A 13568-nucleotide genomic window follows, 5' to 3' on the forward strand; every position below is an offset into this window, starting at 1 on the left:
GGGGGAAAGCCTCGGTGCTCGGGCTAGCCACAGGGTGGCAGACTGAACCCGCGTGCGGCTCGGGAGTCCTGGGGGCAGAGGCGCAGGCTGCGCTGGGATCGTGGGGCTTTATGTAACAGCCACAGCTGCTGCCTACCCAGCACTCCTATGGAGGTGGCTGTGTGCACGCACGTGCGCACACACACTCACACGCGCACCTCTGTGTGAAACTGCATTGGCCTCGTTTGTAGAGAAGACTGGGGCCAGCCGGGGGTAACTTGCCCAGGGTTACCCGGCCAATCTCCCAGCTCGTCCCTGCTCAAGGCGTTGGCCTCACACGGGACCTGGACTCCCACCATCCTTGGAGACCAGTGCACAAACAGTCCAAGGGAACCGCTTCGGGACCTGACGTTGCCTATAAAATGATGCACCTAGGGGCTGAAGGGACTCCCAGGCCGTCCCCTGACATCAGAGGGGGCTCTTGCTCCAAGGCCAGTCCCCCTGGGATCCGGGGCAGACCGACCGATCTCTGCCAGCTGGGGCCAGGGCTGGGGGATCTAGCAGCCTGGCCAGGGAGGGAAGCTGGGAGGGAGCCCCGAGGGAGCCCAAGACCCTAGGAAGGCAGGTCCAGGCCCTCACTGGCCCCTGAGCACACCCTCCAGAGCCACACTTCCCTGCAGGCCTGGGCTCTGGAGGGCAGGCCGGTCCCTTTCCCCTGGCTGCCACAGAATTGCTGATGGAGCAAGTGTGCAGCCTGCCGGGCACTGAGGAGGCCCAGGGCCCAGGTGTGGGTGAGGCAACTGGCCCAGGCCCTGACCTCTCCCCAGCTTTCCCCTTCCTGGAACGTAGCAGGCCCCCGTGCAGCCCCCCTGTCCTCACCTCGCACCTTCTGCCCCAGCCTGTGTCCCGCTAAGGAGGGGGGGCAGCCCCAGAAGCATCAGCCTCTCCTTCCTGCCCACGGCAAAGGTAGCCCCTGGGGGTGATGGCCCGCCTGGACGCCCGCCACGCCAGGGCTGGGAGTGCCGGGGCCGGACTCACTTCTGGCAGGCCCCACACTCGATGATGCCGTTGGCCTCCTGGATGGCGGCCTGGTGCACGAACACGGGGTACTCGGTGTCGCAGGGTTGCAGCTGGTCGTGCTTCTTCTGCTTGTGGGCTGTGGCAGGCAGATGGGGAGGGTGTCAGGGTCTGGAGGAGCGGGCTCGGCCTCCTCACTTCCAGGGCTGGGGTGTCAGGATATGGCTGGACACCCCGGCCTGTGCACACAGCTCCTTGTCAGAGGGTCGGGCGGGGTGCGGGTGCAGAGAGGAAGGAGCAGAGGGCAGAAGAAGGCGGGGTTACCCGAGGGGCGGGCTGGGCCAGGGCCTTGGTTCATGGGTGCAGCTGACACGCGAGCCCTTGCCCTGGCCAGGAGAGCCAGGCCTGGTTGGGGAGGTCTGACCTGCGTCCTCAGCAGTGCTGGGGCGGGGTGGGATGGGGTGGGGTGGTACCAGTTCCAGGGCTCCTGGACTCGCAGCTCTGGGGCAGAGCAAGGAGGGGGCCCTGCCTGGAAGGGCCTTCAGCCCTCAGCCCTATGGCACATCCCTTTCCTGAGGCCCTAGTGGCGCCCGCCGGGCAGTGCCAACACCCTGGCCCTGGCCCCCGGCCCGTGGCCCCCCGCTCCTCCACGGAGCTGTGAGGGGGGAGCCGCAGGGCCCAGCACTGGGGCAAGGCTGCTGGGCCTGGAGACCCGGCCTTCTAGTGCCCAGGCTCCTTAACAGGTGCCTGAGACCAGGAGTCCCTGGAAGCCCTGCTCTGGGGACCTCCGCCCACGGCCAAGGTCACCCTGAGACGAGCACAGCAGGGTGGGTATGGCAGGCAAGGGGCGGGCTAGCTCTCCTCCTGCTTCAGGTGTGGCGGCCTGCGGCCCAGCTGCGCAGCGGCAGGGGCAGCAGTACCGCCCCGCCCCTCACCCTGGACACTGAGGCACGGGTCATACACGGTCAGCAGGAGAGAAGCCCATCTCCTGAACCATGGAGCCCGAACCCTCCTCGCCAGCCTGGGAACGGGGGAGGCCCGTGGAACCAACCGTGCCGGCCTGCTCTGGCCTCGCTCTGGCCTCTACCCAGGGCCAGGCTGGCCCCCTGTCACCTGAGTCAGTCTCTCCTGTAGGTCCACCCAGAGGGAGTGCTAGTCACGGTTACAACAAGGACAGGGCGGGTCAGGGCCTGGCCAGCCAGGAGGGCCTTCACTGCCCAGGCCTGCGGGGTGGGCGGGAGGTCTGGGAGAACTCAGCCCTGCAGGACATAGCTGCTGGCAGAGCAGGGGAGCCCTGGGTCCCTGCAGAGGGGAGGAGCGCGAGTGCCTTGGAGCTGCTAGACCTTGGTGGGGGATTCCTAAAGGCCGGGAGTGGGGGGTGTGATCAGGGATCAGAGCAGGGGAGGGAGTGGAGGGAGAACGCGGAGGGTGAGAGCCAGGCCCAGTCAGAGAGGACAGCAGGAGGGAGTGGACTGACAGGTGGACACTGGTGAGGAGCGCCCGGGTGAGGGGAGGTTCGGGGCCTGAGGAGCTCCTGACACAGGGGTTGCGGGAACAGGCCGGAGGAGGCAGCCATGTCCACCACGTGAGCTCCGAGCTCTGAGGCTCCGCGTGGGTGGACTCGGCTCCTTTCCTGGGTGTCAGGACAGGTCACGCCTCTGGGGGCCACTGTCCTCAGACTCATGGGGTATCATCCCAGCGGCTTCCTGGAGCCAGCCCCTGGACCCGGAGCCCTGCTGAGGGCTGCAGGACCAAGCCGGAGGGCCCGGACTCTCCTCTCGGAGGGACGACCCCTACTTGGTCCCAGCTGCTGGCCCCAGCTCTTTGGGCCTTGGAATCCAACATGGCTCCCCCAGGAGTCCGGCTGGGCTTTTGCTTTCCCAGAGGCAGGACCCTCCCAGGGGCGGTGCTATAAATGGGGCGAGGAGGTTAGGGTCCTTGAACCAGGGTATCCCGGATGAAGGCAACTCAGCCCTTCTTGGTTCATCCCTGGGATGCAGAGTTGAGGGCAGGCCCTTGGCAGCTCTGCTGCCTCCCCAACCCCGGAGGCCAGCCAGCATCTCCTGAGTCGATGCTACTTACAGTGATGGAAGACAGCTTTGGCTGCCCGGGACAGGAGCCCAGCATGGGGTGGACATGGCACAGGAAGGGCACGGAGTCACACGAGGGCGGGATGGTGATGATGTCAGATGGAGCAGACGTGTCCGAGGTGAGGTGGTGTCACACGGAGGGGGGCAGGAGTGCGAGGAGCCATGAGAGAAGGCCACGTACGATGAGACGGGCATGATGAGCTGCCACAGAGCCTGCCCTCCCCCACCAGGGCCCAAGCCGGTGACTGGGGTGGCCTTGCTCTGAAGGCACACGGCCCCCATACTCACCCTCGGCCCCTGTGTCCCGCCAGCAGCCCCAAGCGCTCCACTCCAGCAGGAACCTGTCAGATGGAGGCGGACTGGGCCCAGGGTCCCCACAGAGCTGCCCCCATCGTCCCCAGCCTCGCCCTCAGGAAGCAGCAGGTTGGGAGGTGTATCCCACAGCTGGCTGCCCCGCCTCGCCTGCTGGCTAGCCAGGGGGCCCCAGGCAGCCCCACTGCCCATCCCCGGCCACTCACAGCAGGAGCTCGTTCAGCAGCCACCTGGTCGCTGTCAGGAAGGCAGACATGGGCTGGGGAGGGGAGAGCACGGTCATGCCCAGGGTTGCCTCAGCACCACACCGGGGCTGCCAGGCCTCCTGTGGCTGTCCTCCCACCCTCCCTGCAGAGGAAGCCTCGCGGAGGTGCCATATCTGGAACGATATCTGGGACGTCTCGGGCAGGTTGGGACGGGCTTTCTGGAAGACGGTCAAGTTACCCAGTGGCCGAGCTGAGCCTCTGAGGACGTGGGCGCTCTGCGGGCAGCTCTAGGATGGGTGTGGGGTGCAGCCTCCCCTCTGCCCCAGCAAGGCCCTGAAGCGTCCCGGGGCCTGGGGGGCAGGACGCAGGGCAAACCCGGAGGGAGCACGGGTGACACTCACGCTGGCCAGGGGCTGGGCCGCGCTGTGGTGGTGGTTTGCAGGCCTGCACATGGCCTGGTAGTCGTACATGGTCACTCTGAAATCAGAGACAGGAAGTGGCAAGTCCTGGACGTCCCATCCCTCCCGTGCCTCGGGGGACTTGTGAGCAGGGCTTCCGTTTACCAGAGCTGGGACGCCATCAGAAGATAACAGATGCGGGGCCAGCGGGCGGGGTAGAGGGGAAGGCACTGAACCCCACATGGCAGCCGCGGGATTCAAGTCCCAGACCCGGCAGCTTGAAAATCGTGCCGGCGCTTGTGCGTGCATGCCCAAAATCCCAAGAGGAGAATGGAGAAGGGATTGACACGCCTAGGGGGGTGATTCCTCACTCTGCCTTTGCCTGGTCCCTCTCTCTGGTGAGCAGTGCCCTATAGCAAAAACTTAAAGAGCCCAAAACACCACCAAAAAAAACCCACTTAAAAAAAAAAAAAAGACCACAGGTGCTGAAGATCACCTTTCATTTCTGCCCTCGGGGGACTTAAAGAGAACCAAGCTCCGATGGCTTGCTCCTCTGGGGCCCAGGTGGGGGCAGGGGAGAGATGCCGGGACCCTGTGTGACTCCCTGCCCCCCAGCCCCGGTGGAGTTTGGGCTCCTGCATGGCTGCTTCAGGGTCTTGCAGTGCTTCTCCTGTGGGTGTCTGAGCAGCCTCCAGCTCTGTCCGGAGCAATCGCTGCGCTCGCCTTCGCTGGTCTGAGCGGCAGGACGGCACTTACTGGCTGAACACCCCTGTGCTGAGCAGCTGGGCCATGAGGGCGCCGTCCACCTCCCCCAGGAATCTTCCCATCTGCAGGAGAGGGTGCCTGTGAGCTGCACTCGCTCGCCCTCCACGCTTCTCTTAGGGGATGCTGAGCCTGGTCAGCGTGTCCACCCACCCACCCTCCAAAAGCAGGATCTGCGCCTGCCCCCGGCTGCCTCCCGGCTTCTGGACTCGGGGCTATCATCTGCTCATTGGCTTGGACTCAATCTAGACGCTACAACCAGATTTCTTTAAAAACGGTACAGAATTCCTTAGGATAACAGTCTGCATCACTTGCAGTGAGGTTAGGGATTTTGTAAAATTGGCTTTATGTATTAACATATACACGCATGTGTGAGAGGGGGCTGGCCGGACGCGAGGTGCGTTTCTCTTTGTGGCTCAAGGTCAGGAAGTTCCGAAGCGGTGTCCATCTCAGACGGTCGGTGCCCCCGCTCTCTGTGGAACAGGCCTGACGCCCCCTCTCTCCCATGAGCAACGTGCCCTGGGTGCCACTCCAGCTGGGCCACGCTCCCCGCCTCCCATGTCACCCTCCCTGCTGACCTCTCGCCCAAGCTATGAGCCACCTTCCTCGAACACGGTGCAGTCACTGCGCTTTTTTCTGAAAGATAAGGCGGGGCCCTGACTCCCATCCCAAGTCCCGCCTTTCCTTGTCCATCAGCCTGCGTTTGGTGAGCAGCAGCCTCGGGGACTCCCGGCTGACCGCAGCCAAGATCTGGGAAGGCCCTGCCGCCTGCCTCTGCTGCTTGCTCAGCGTGGCAGTGACAGCGGCCTGGTCTCTGGGCTCGGGTTTGATTCACACGTGGGTAGTTCTAAGCCTGGGGACCGTGCGCCCAGCCTGTGGCCCACAGCGAACGTCCGTGAACGGGGCTACAGTCCAAGCAGACGTGGCAGGACCGTGTGCGTGGTGACTTGTTCTCAGTCCTCACGCCAAGGGCTTTGCTTCCACTCCCTCTCAGGGGTCTGTCTGCTCGGGGCTCCCAGTTAGGATGAACTCCCGAGTTCCCTGCGGAACGTGCAAGGGCCTGGGCCTGGAGCACCCTGCTCCGCCGGGGCGCAGGGTGCAGGGATGCAGCAGCCCGTGGGGCTGGCCTCCCATCCTCCGCCTGCGTCTAGGCTTACACAGCCACCACCTGCTGCTCAGATACTGGACTCCGAGAAGCAGGCCGAGTGCACCCTGGACGCTGGAGAGACGGATCCTCCCTGCAAACACACCTTGATTCCCTAGGGTCTGTGTCTGCCACAAAGCACCGAGGACGGACATCTGGCTGCTTTCTCCTGTTTTCCCAGATCCTTCCCGAGGGCCTGGAGGGAGTGAGGCCTGCGGACCTTAACGACGGCGTGGCCACCGGTAACAGAGTCCCACTCCTGCCCGCACCCTATCTCGTGCCGGACACTACGCCTTAGCTCTGCGAAGCGCATTCCTTTCTCATCTCCGCAACGTTCCTTCTCTAATCACCAACCTCGAAACCGCAAACCCACCTGTAACCTACAAGCCCCTGCTTCCACAGGCCCGCTCTTTTGGGCCAGACCAAACCCCACTTCAATGATGGCAGCCATGCGCTCAGCTAAAGACTACATTTCCCAGGTGCCCTTGCAGCGAGGCTGGCTAATGACAAGTGACAAAGGCGCTGGGCGGGACTTCCGGAAATCTTTAAGGGAGCTCTCCAAGGCCCTGGTGCCTGGTGTCCTCCGCCTGTCAGGAGTGCTTCCAGCCACGCGGTGGCTGAGGGTGGGGACACTGCTAGGCCTGGGCTCACAATAATCCCACCTGGGTTTGTCTGCGCCACTGCGGGGCTCTGCAGCCCTTGCCCAGCTGTGCAGGGTGATCAGAGCCTCCTGCCCACCTGAACCTGTGCCCCCGGAAGCACTGGCCGGGCCTCCGCACCCTGCAGGGGCTGCCTGCCCTGGCTGTCCCTGGGTGACCGGGGTCAGTGGCTCAGGGCTGCCTGGGCCCCCGGCCATCCGTAGAGTGGGCTGGGTCAGGAGATCCGCCAGGAGCCCGTGGCGGGCAGTCACCAGGCCACTGACGCTGAGCATGGTCGCGACAGCCTTGTCCCAGGGGGTGCTCCTGGCTCTGGTGCTGGATGCAGAGAGGCCACTCGGCCTCCTCACCGAGGGACAGCAGCACCTTCAAAATGGGAGCACCTGTCCCGTGGGGCTACGGAAGCCCGAGTCGGCTCCTGGCAGGGCGTTTCCCTCATTCCTAGCGGTACAGCCTGGCCTGGCCCTGAGGGTGCACTTGGCTGTGGGAGGAGGAGGAGGAGGAGCGGGCACCAGCCCCGTGCCCCTGGGAGCCATCTGGAGAGCTGGCCTGCCCGGTTGTGCTTGGACACACCCGGTGGGGCAGGGCCTCTGGGGAGCCGGGGGGCAGAGGCGGGCTGCTGCAGGAGACCCCCTGAGGCTGCTGGGGTAGGGCCCATAGCAGGTGCCAGGCTGGGGGAGCACCCAGAGAACAGCTGGGAGGGGCAGACAGATGCCTGGGCTGGGCACTCCGTGGGGAAGGCGGAGGAAGAGTGACACCCCGTGATGGTGGAAGGCGGCCCTAAGACTGGCCTGGCCTCCTGGCTCTTTGGCTGGGGCAGGGAGCGAGGGAGTGCCTCTGAGAAAGGGGCCGATCTGGCTTCCTGCCCTTGGGCCTAGGTTGAAGGTGAGTCCTGGCCACAGCAAATGGCAGGGTAGAGTCCCAGACCTCGGAGACAGATCCACTGTAGCCCATACAAACGTCACTCCCTCGGCCCTAGCTGTTTCTTTCTTGGCCCCAGATTGAGGGCTGTAACCCCATCACTTAGTTCTTCATTACGGGAAGGAGCCCTGAGCTGCGTGAGTGGCTGGAGGGCCCAGATCTCCGGTCAGCACCGGGCCTGGGCTCCTGATGCGGAAGATCTGGAAGACTGTCCCAGGAGCAGCACCAGGCTCCTCACCCAGCCCCTGGTGGGCCTTGGCAGAGTCTAGGAGTGGCTGGGGCTTCTGGCACCAGGCCCAGCCAGGAGTGGGAGCAGCCAGCGGACTGCGTGCAGGCCTAACTCACGTCACGGGGAGGGCTTGGTAAAGAATGGGTCCCGGTTCCAGCCTGGAGCCTGGAGCCCAGAGCACGAGGTCCTGGGTGGGACTTGGAGAATCTTCTAACCAGCTCAGGGACAGTGGTTCTGTCCTGCATGGCCACGGCAGGCCCAGGGTGAGGGGAGCAGCAGAGGGGAGTGAGGTAAGGAGGGGTGAGCTGAGCCAGGCCAGGCCAGGAGGCCCTGGGTGTGTCTGGGTTTGAGCGGGTGGGAAGGGTTTTGGTGGGTGGATTCTGAACTGGTTCACAAGGATCCAGCCTCCTGGGAGTCAGGCTCCCGTGTGATCCCTGCCCCTTGAGTGGAGGTTGGATCTAGTGGTTGCTCCCAGCCATGGATGTGGTAGGAATGACCACGCCGCTTCCTGGAGGAGGCTGCAGAGCTCTGGGATCTGTCCTGCTCCCTCTGGCTCCTCCGGCTGGCTCCCGCTCCCACTCAGAGCAAGCTGCCCTGACCTGAGGGGCCTGGGGAAGGTCCGTGTGGCAAGGCCCTGAGGTGCCCTTAGACTAGTGCCCTGGAGGAACCGAATGTGCCAACAGCCACGGAGTGAGTGAGGAGGGGGCCCGCTCCAGTCCAGCCTTGGACGCTTGGGGCCCTGGCTGATGGACTCCAGCTTGGGAGGCTCACAGCCCTTCAATGGTGCCTTGCCTTTAGCCTGTAGGAGGCCTTGGGCCACAGCGTCCAGCTAAGCCCCACTCAGAACTGCAAGCGAATAAATCTAGTGGTTTGATGCAACTCATTTTGGGATAATTTGTTATGCAGCAATTGGTAACTGCTACAGAGTTGTCAAATGGGAGAAAAAAAGAAAAAAAATGGGGGCCAGTTCGTGGCATGATGGCTAAGGTGCTGGACTCCCACATGGCCGATTGCTATTTGGGACTTGGACCCAGCCGCTTGAAACTCATGCCAGGCATGAGTGCATACGTGTCTAAAATCCTAGAATGGAGAAGGGATGGCAGTGTGGCCATCCATGTTCCCCCACCCCAGGTGGTGACTTCTCGATTTCCCTCTCGCTGCCTCTGTCTCTCTGGTGAGGGCATGCACTCTATGGCAAAAAAAAAAAAAAAAAAAAAAAAAATAGGTGGATGACAGATGCACGGACGGATGGATGGACAGACAGCCCTCAGGCGGCGTCAGCATCGGGCTTCCTACCTCCCATCCTCCACTGACGGAGTGCCTCTACCTCCAGGCCTCACTGTCAGGCCAGCTGGGTCCTCACAGTTGGGAGGTGCTGCGTGTTGGGCGGCGTGCCAGCTGGTATCCCTGGCCCGGGTACTGTTCCCTCGTGCCCTCTCGTCACCGGACACAGCTGAGGTCAGGGGCAGGTCGCTCAGGGTGAGGAAAGAACTGAGCCCTGTCAGTGAATCTCGGAGTTCACCTGGGGCCAGGGCTCCGGCCTCGGTCTCAGGTCCTGCGGGTGACACTCCTGACCCCTCTGACTGCCGAGGGGGCAGAGCGAGTGAGCCCTGCTCCGCAGTGACGGAGTGGGCTTGGGGGCTCAGGCAAAGGCAGCCTGCCCACAGCCACCCTGCACTGAGGCCCATCTCCCTGAGCCTCCGGCCCTGCCCTTCACGTGCTCAAGACCCGTTAAAGCCGGCGTTGTCCCAGCTTGGTTTGCTCGACTTTAACCTTTTGTAGGCCTTCCCTGCCCCTCACCGTCACTACCTGTATTTTGGGGTCAAGTGCTGGCTTTTCTGTGGCCATGGGGTTTTTGGGTTAATACCCTAACCTTGCAGAGCCTAGCTGCCCTCATGGCAGATGATGGGGTGGACCGTCCTAGCTGGGGCCTGCCGCAGAGCAGGGGAGGGACCTCGGGCTCTGGCAGGAGGCGCTAGAAGGCTGGTGCATTTCTGCTTCATTTCACCAAGGGGCTGGGGTGCTTGCACGCGGTGCACAGGCAGCGTGGACGCTGACACGGGTAAGTCCGCGAGGGAACGGCACCTCACAGGACGCGGCTCTCTGAGTAGCCGGCTGCTACCAGGCGTCCCTGTAGGTGCTGCCGTGACCGGGCAGGAGAGATGCCGTCCGGCAGACCAGGCCCAGAGCAGCTCCTGGGTTGTGTAAAGGGCCCTGCCAGCTCCTCCTGTCCCTCCCAGGCCCACTCCCGGTGAGGTCGTCCAGGCTGCTGGAGCAGCGGCCGACAAACCCCGGCCCGAGGGCCACGTCTGGCTCACGGCCCTTTATACTGGCGCTTAATTTAAGAATGGGAAGAATAAAAGATTAGTAATATTCCGTGGCATGTGGGGGCAATATGAAGGTCAAATCGCAGAGTTCACGGAAGGCCCGCTGGCCCCCTGCCCGCTCCCGCGTTCCGGCACGTGGACAGCAGGGCTGAGACGTCGCCACCAGAGGCCGGCCGACTCTGAGCCAAAGCCCCAACCTGCTTCCCTTCATAGGCAAGTCCTCTCCCCAGCGCCCCGCGGCCCAGGGCCCAGCCCTCCTCTGGCCCTTGAAAGCCGACACCACAGGAGTCGGGAGTCAGCCAGTCTCAGGTTCTCAGGTGCCAGGCAGCTGGCAGGGCAGAGTGATCGAGAGTGTCCCGCTGCCGCCTCCCACCTGCTGGTGTCCACAGCTGCCATGACCCAGAACACCTGGGAATCGGAGAGCGGACAGGCGCTCTGTCCTGGGAAGAGCCAGGTGGCCAAGCAGGGGCAGGTGCCTGGTCACAGGGGGTGACTTACAGACGGATCGGCAGTTAGGCCACCCGGCCCCACTCCCGCCAGCCACCAAGACGGAAAGGGGGGGCGTCTTTCTCTGCACTTGCCCCTGCAGAGATGTGCAGTGTTTACCGGGGTCATTTCAAAATGCCCCGCAGGGAGCTAGATTCCACTACCCGCGGGCCTTCCCACTTCCGCGACTTCGGGTTCTGGTTCCTGCACCTCTGACTTCGCACTCAGCCCCACAGGGGTTGGGCCGACCACCACCTCCCCGGCCCAGGGCAGCATCAACCTCGGCCTCCCCAGTGCACCGAGACCCGGGGTGTGGAAGCTCACCGTGCGGTCCAGCCCCCTTGTTTCTAAGAGGAGCACACTGAGGCACAGCGAAGGAAATGGCTCACCCAAATCGCACATCTAAGCTCACGCGGAACCCAGTGCTACCCCTTCTGTGGCAGGCCGGGCTGGAGGCTGGGCTGGCAGCCGGGCTGGCACTTGCGGCTCGTTTCAGGTGAAGAGACTCCAGTTTGGGCAGGTTCCCCTTTCGGTTGGATTTCTGGCTACGTCAGTAACCAACGTGGGGGCCCGGGCGGCTGGGTCAGCAGTTGTCCCTGTCCTCTGGCTGTTGCCTTTCCGGCACGTGCAGGGCCAGGCAGACCCCGCGGCCCACGAGCTGGGCTGTTAGGTGAGAGGCTGGCCTGCTCTCCCTTCCCTCCTGCAGAACGAGGGCTGTGGCGTCTGGGATAGCGTGCTCCATGAGGGAGGCCGCGGAGACTGAGGCACCAAGCAGGGACCCCGAGGACTCCGAAGGGGCCCCCCGGCCACGCAGCCAGCACAGCCGGACACAGCCAGACACAGCCGCAGCAGCGAGGTCTGGAGGCCCAGAGATCTTCGCAGAGGTGCCCCTTGTGTCTGTGGGCTGCCCTTCCCCTCCTAATGAGGTGGGAAGACCAGACCAGTTACAGTAGCATAGACGGCCTTGGGGAGCACTCCCTATCCAGCCATCTTGCTGTGTAGACTTCGAGTTCTGGAAGGCCTGTTTCTTCCGCCTTCGACTCAGGTTGGCGCCTCCCAGGGCCCTCAGCCCCCTTTGGCGGAGCTGCTGTCCCCTCTCCACCGCCCAGAGACTTACCTCCTGGGACCTCTCTGAGATCAGAATGAACCCATTGTTGTCTACCACAAAGCAGCTCAGGTCCTGGGGAGAGACCCAGAGGAGGTCACGGCCAGGGCCTGGGGCCTCACACCCCCCTCAGCTCTACCCCAGCTCTGGAAGGCAGGCCTCGAAGTGAGAGGAAAGGATTCCGTCTTTGGGGCCCAGCGCTGCGGGACGGAGGGGGAGCTGGCCCTGGGGACAGTGGGCTGAGGGCCCCAACGTCCCCACGTTCACCTCCTCGTTCTGGAGAACTTACGCTGTCCTTGCAGCTCAGGGGGCACGTCCCGTCCTCGGCGCTGCACTGGAAGGAAGGAGAGAGATCGCAGCTCGTGTGTGCCCGGGCACCGGTGTGTGTGGTGTGTGAACACTGTACGTACATTTCTGGTATGTGTGTACGTGTGCGGAGCGCTGGGAGTGTGTTTACCGTATACTCGTGGTGTGTGTGCACGGCAGTTGCATGGGTGTGTGCATGTGTGCACATGGTATATGGAGTGTGTGCATGTGTGCATGGTAGTTACATGGGTGTGCATGTGCGCACGGCACACGGGCGCATGCATGCGCACGCACGACACATGTGTGTCTGTGTGCATGGTACATGTGTGTGCCTGTGTGCACGGTACATGTGTGTGTCTGTGTGCATGGTACACGTGTGTGCACGTGTGCACGGTACATGTGTGCATCTGTGCATGATACATGTGTGTGCATGTGTGCATGTGTGGTCTGAGTGGCTGGGTGGCTTGTTTACATGCATGTGGTGTGTGCACTTGTGTGTGTACAGGCGTGTGGGGCGTACATGGTGTGTGTGGCATCATGTGCACCCAGGTAGTGGCTGTATCGTGTGGTCAGGGTGTGAGGATTAACCCTGCTGGCTGGCAGCAGCCCGGGTGGAGGCCAGCCCTTCTCCGGGAGCACGACTCCTGCTGCCCATGGCCCTCACTGGGGAGTGGGGAGGCCAGCGCGTCACTAGCAGCGTCATGGGGGTTTTGTGCAGCCCCTGCTACTTGTCATCTGACTGCGATGGTGGCCTAGGTCACAGCCGGGCTGCCCCTGCTCTCCTGTCCCTTCTGTCCTCACTCTACAGCTCCCTAAGCTCCTGGACACAGCAGCCAGCCACCGGGAGTAGAGGAGGCTGCACCGTGAGGAAGACATGAGCTGGAGGGAGCTGTGGGGACACCTGGGATCCTAGGGGAGCTGTGGGGACGGCTGGGATTCTGGGGCCCTGGGGGAGCTGTGGGGACGGCTGGGATCTGGGGGCCCTGGGGAAGCTGTGGGGACAGCTGGGATCCTGGGGGAGCTGTGGGGACAGCTGGGACACCAGGCCTGGGAGAGCCATGGGGACGGCTGGGACACTGGGCCTTGGGGGAGCTATGGGGACAGCTGGGACACGGCCTGGGGGAGCTATGGGGACGGCTGGGATCCTGGGGGCCCTGGGGGAGCCATGGGGATGGCTGGGACACCGGGCCTTGGGGAGCTGTGGGGACAACTGGGACACCAGGGCCCTGGCAGGAGCAGGTGGAACGGAAGGGCCGAGGGTGCTGCAGGGTTCTCAGCGGCCTTGACAGCAGGGGAGGCTTGGGGTGATGGGCCATGGTGAGGTGCCTTAATCCATGAGGGCGAGGGTGTGAGGGGCACTGGGGAGCAGAGGTAGGGCGATGTGCAAGCTGGACCTGGAGGGCACGCCGTCCTGCCCCTAGCACCGGGTCTGAGCTGGGCTGAGGGAGGTTGAGGCCGGCCTCAGGCCTGGGGAGTCCGCAGGGGTGGAGAAGGAAGGCTGGGAGTGTGCTGGAGGCGGGGTGGCTGCTGACCGGCTGACTCAGGGCCCAGTGGGTGAGGGGGCCTGGCCCCCACCTGGCCACGCACACACCTACCTGCTGCGTCGCAGCCCAGCACTGGCGCTGCCGGA

At 63.8% G+C, this 13568-nt stretch overlaps 1 protein-coding gene across 1 annotated transcript in view; it reads right to left on the reverse strand.

The window, feature by feature from the left end:
• The window catches only part of CACNA2D4 (calcium voltage-gated channel auxiliary subunit alpha2delta 4), a 160946-nt gene that overhangs the window by 2652 nt on the left and 144726 nt on the right, over window positions 1–13568 (reverse strand). The window contains exons 28-36 of the mRNA XM_006163246.3: window positions 13534–13565; window positions 11922–11966; window positions 11645–11707; window positions 4759–4829; window positions 4006–4081; window positions 3605–3657; window positions 3375–3427; window positions 3079–3099; window positions 1018–1135 (exon numbers count right to left, since the gene is read on the reverse strand). Of these exons, the coding sequence (XP_006163308.1) occupies window positions 1018–1135; window positions 3079–3099; window positions 3375–3427; window positions 3605–3657; window positions 4006–4081; window positions 4759–4829; window positions 11645–11707; window positions 11922–11966; window positions 13534–13565 (532 nt within the window). The remainder of the gene's footprint in view (window positions 1–1017; window positions 1136–3078; window positions 3100–3374; window positions 3428–3604; window positions 3658–4005; window positions 4082–4758; window positions 4830–11644; window positions 11708–11921; window positions 11967–13533; window positions 13566–13568) is intronic.

This window comes from Tupaia chinensis, unplaced genomic scaffold, assembly GCF_000334495.1.
Source record: "Tupaia chinensis unplaced genomic scaffold, TupChi_1.0 Scaffold141530_1, whole genome shotgun sequence".
NCBI classification, from domain to species: Eukaryota; Metazoa; Chordata; class Mammalia; order Scandentia; family Tupaiidae; genus Tupaia; species Tupaia belangeri.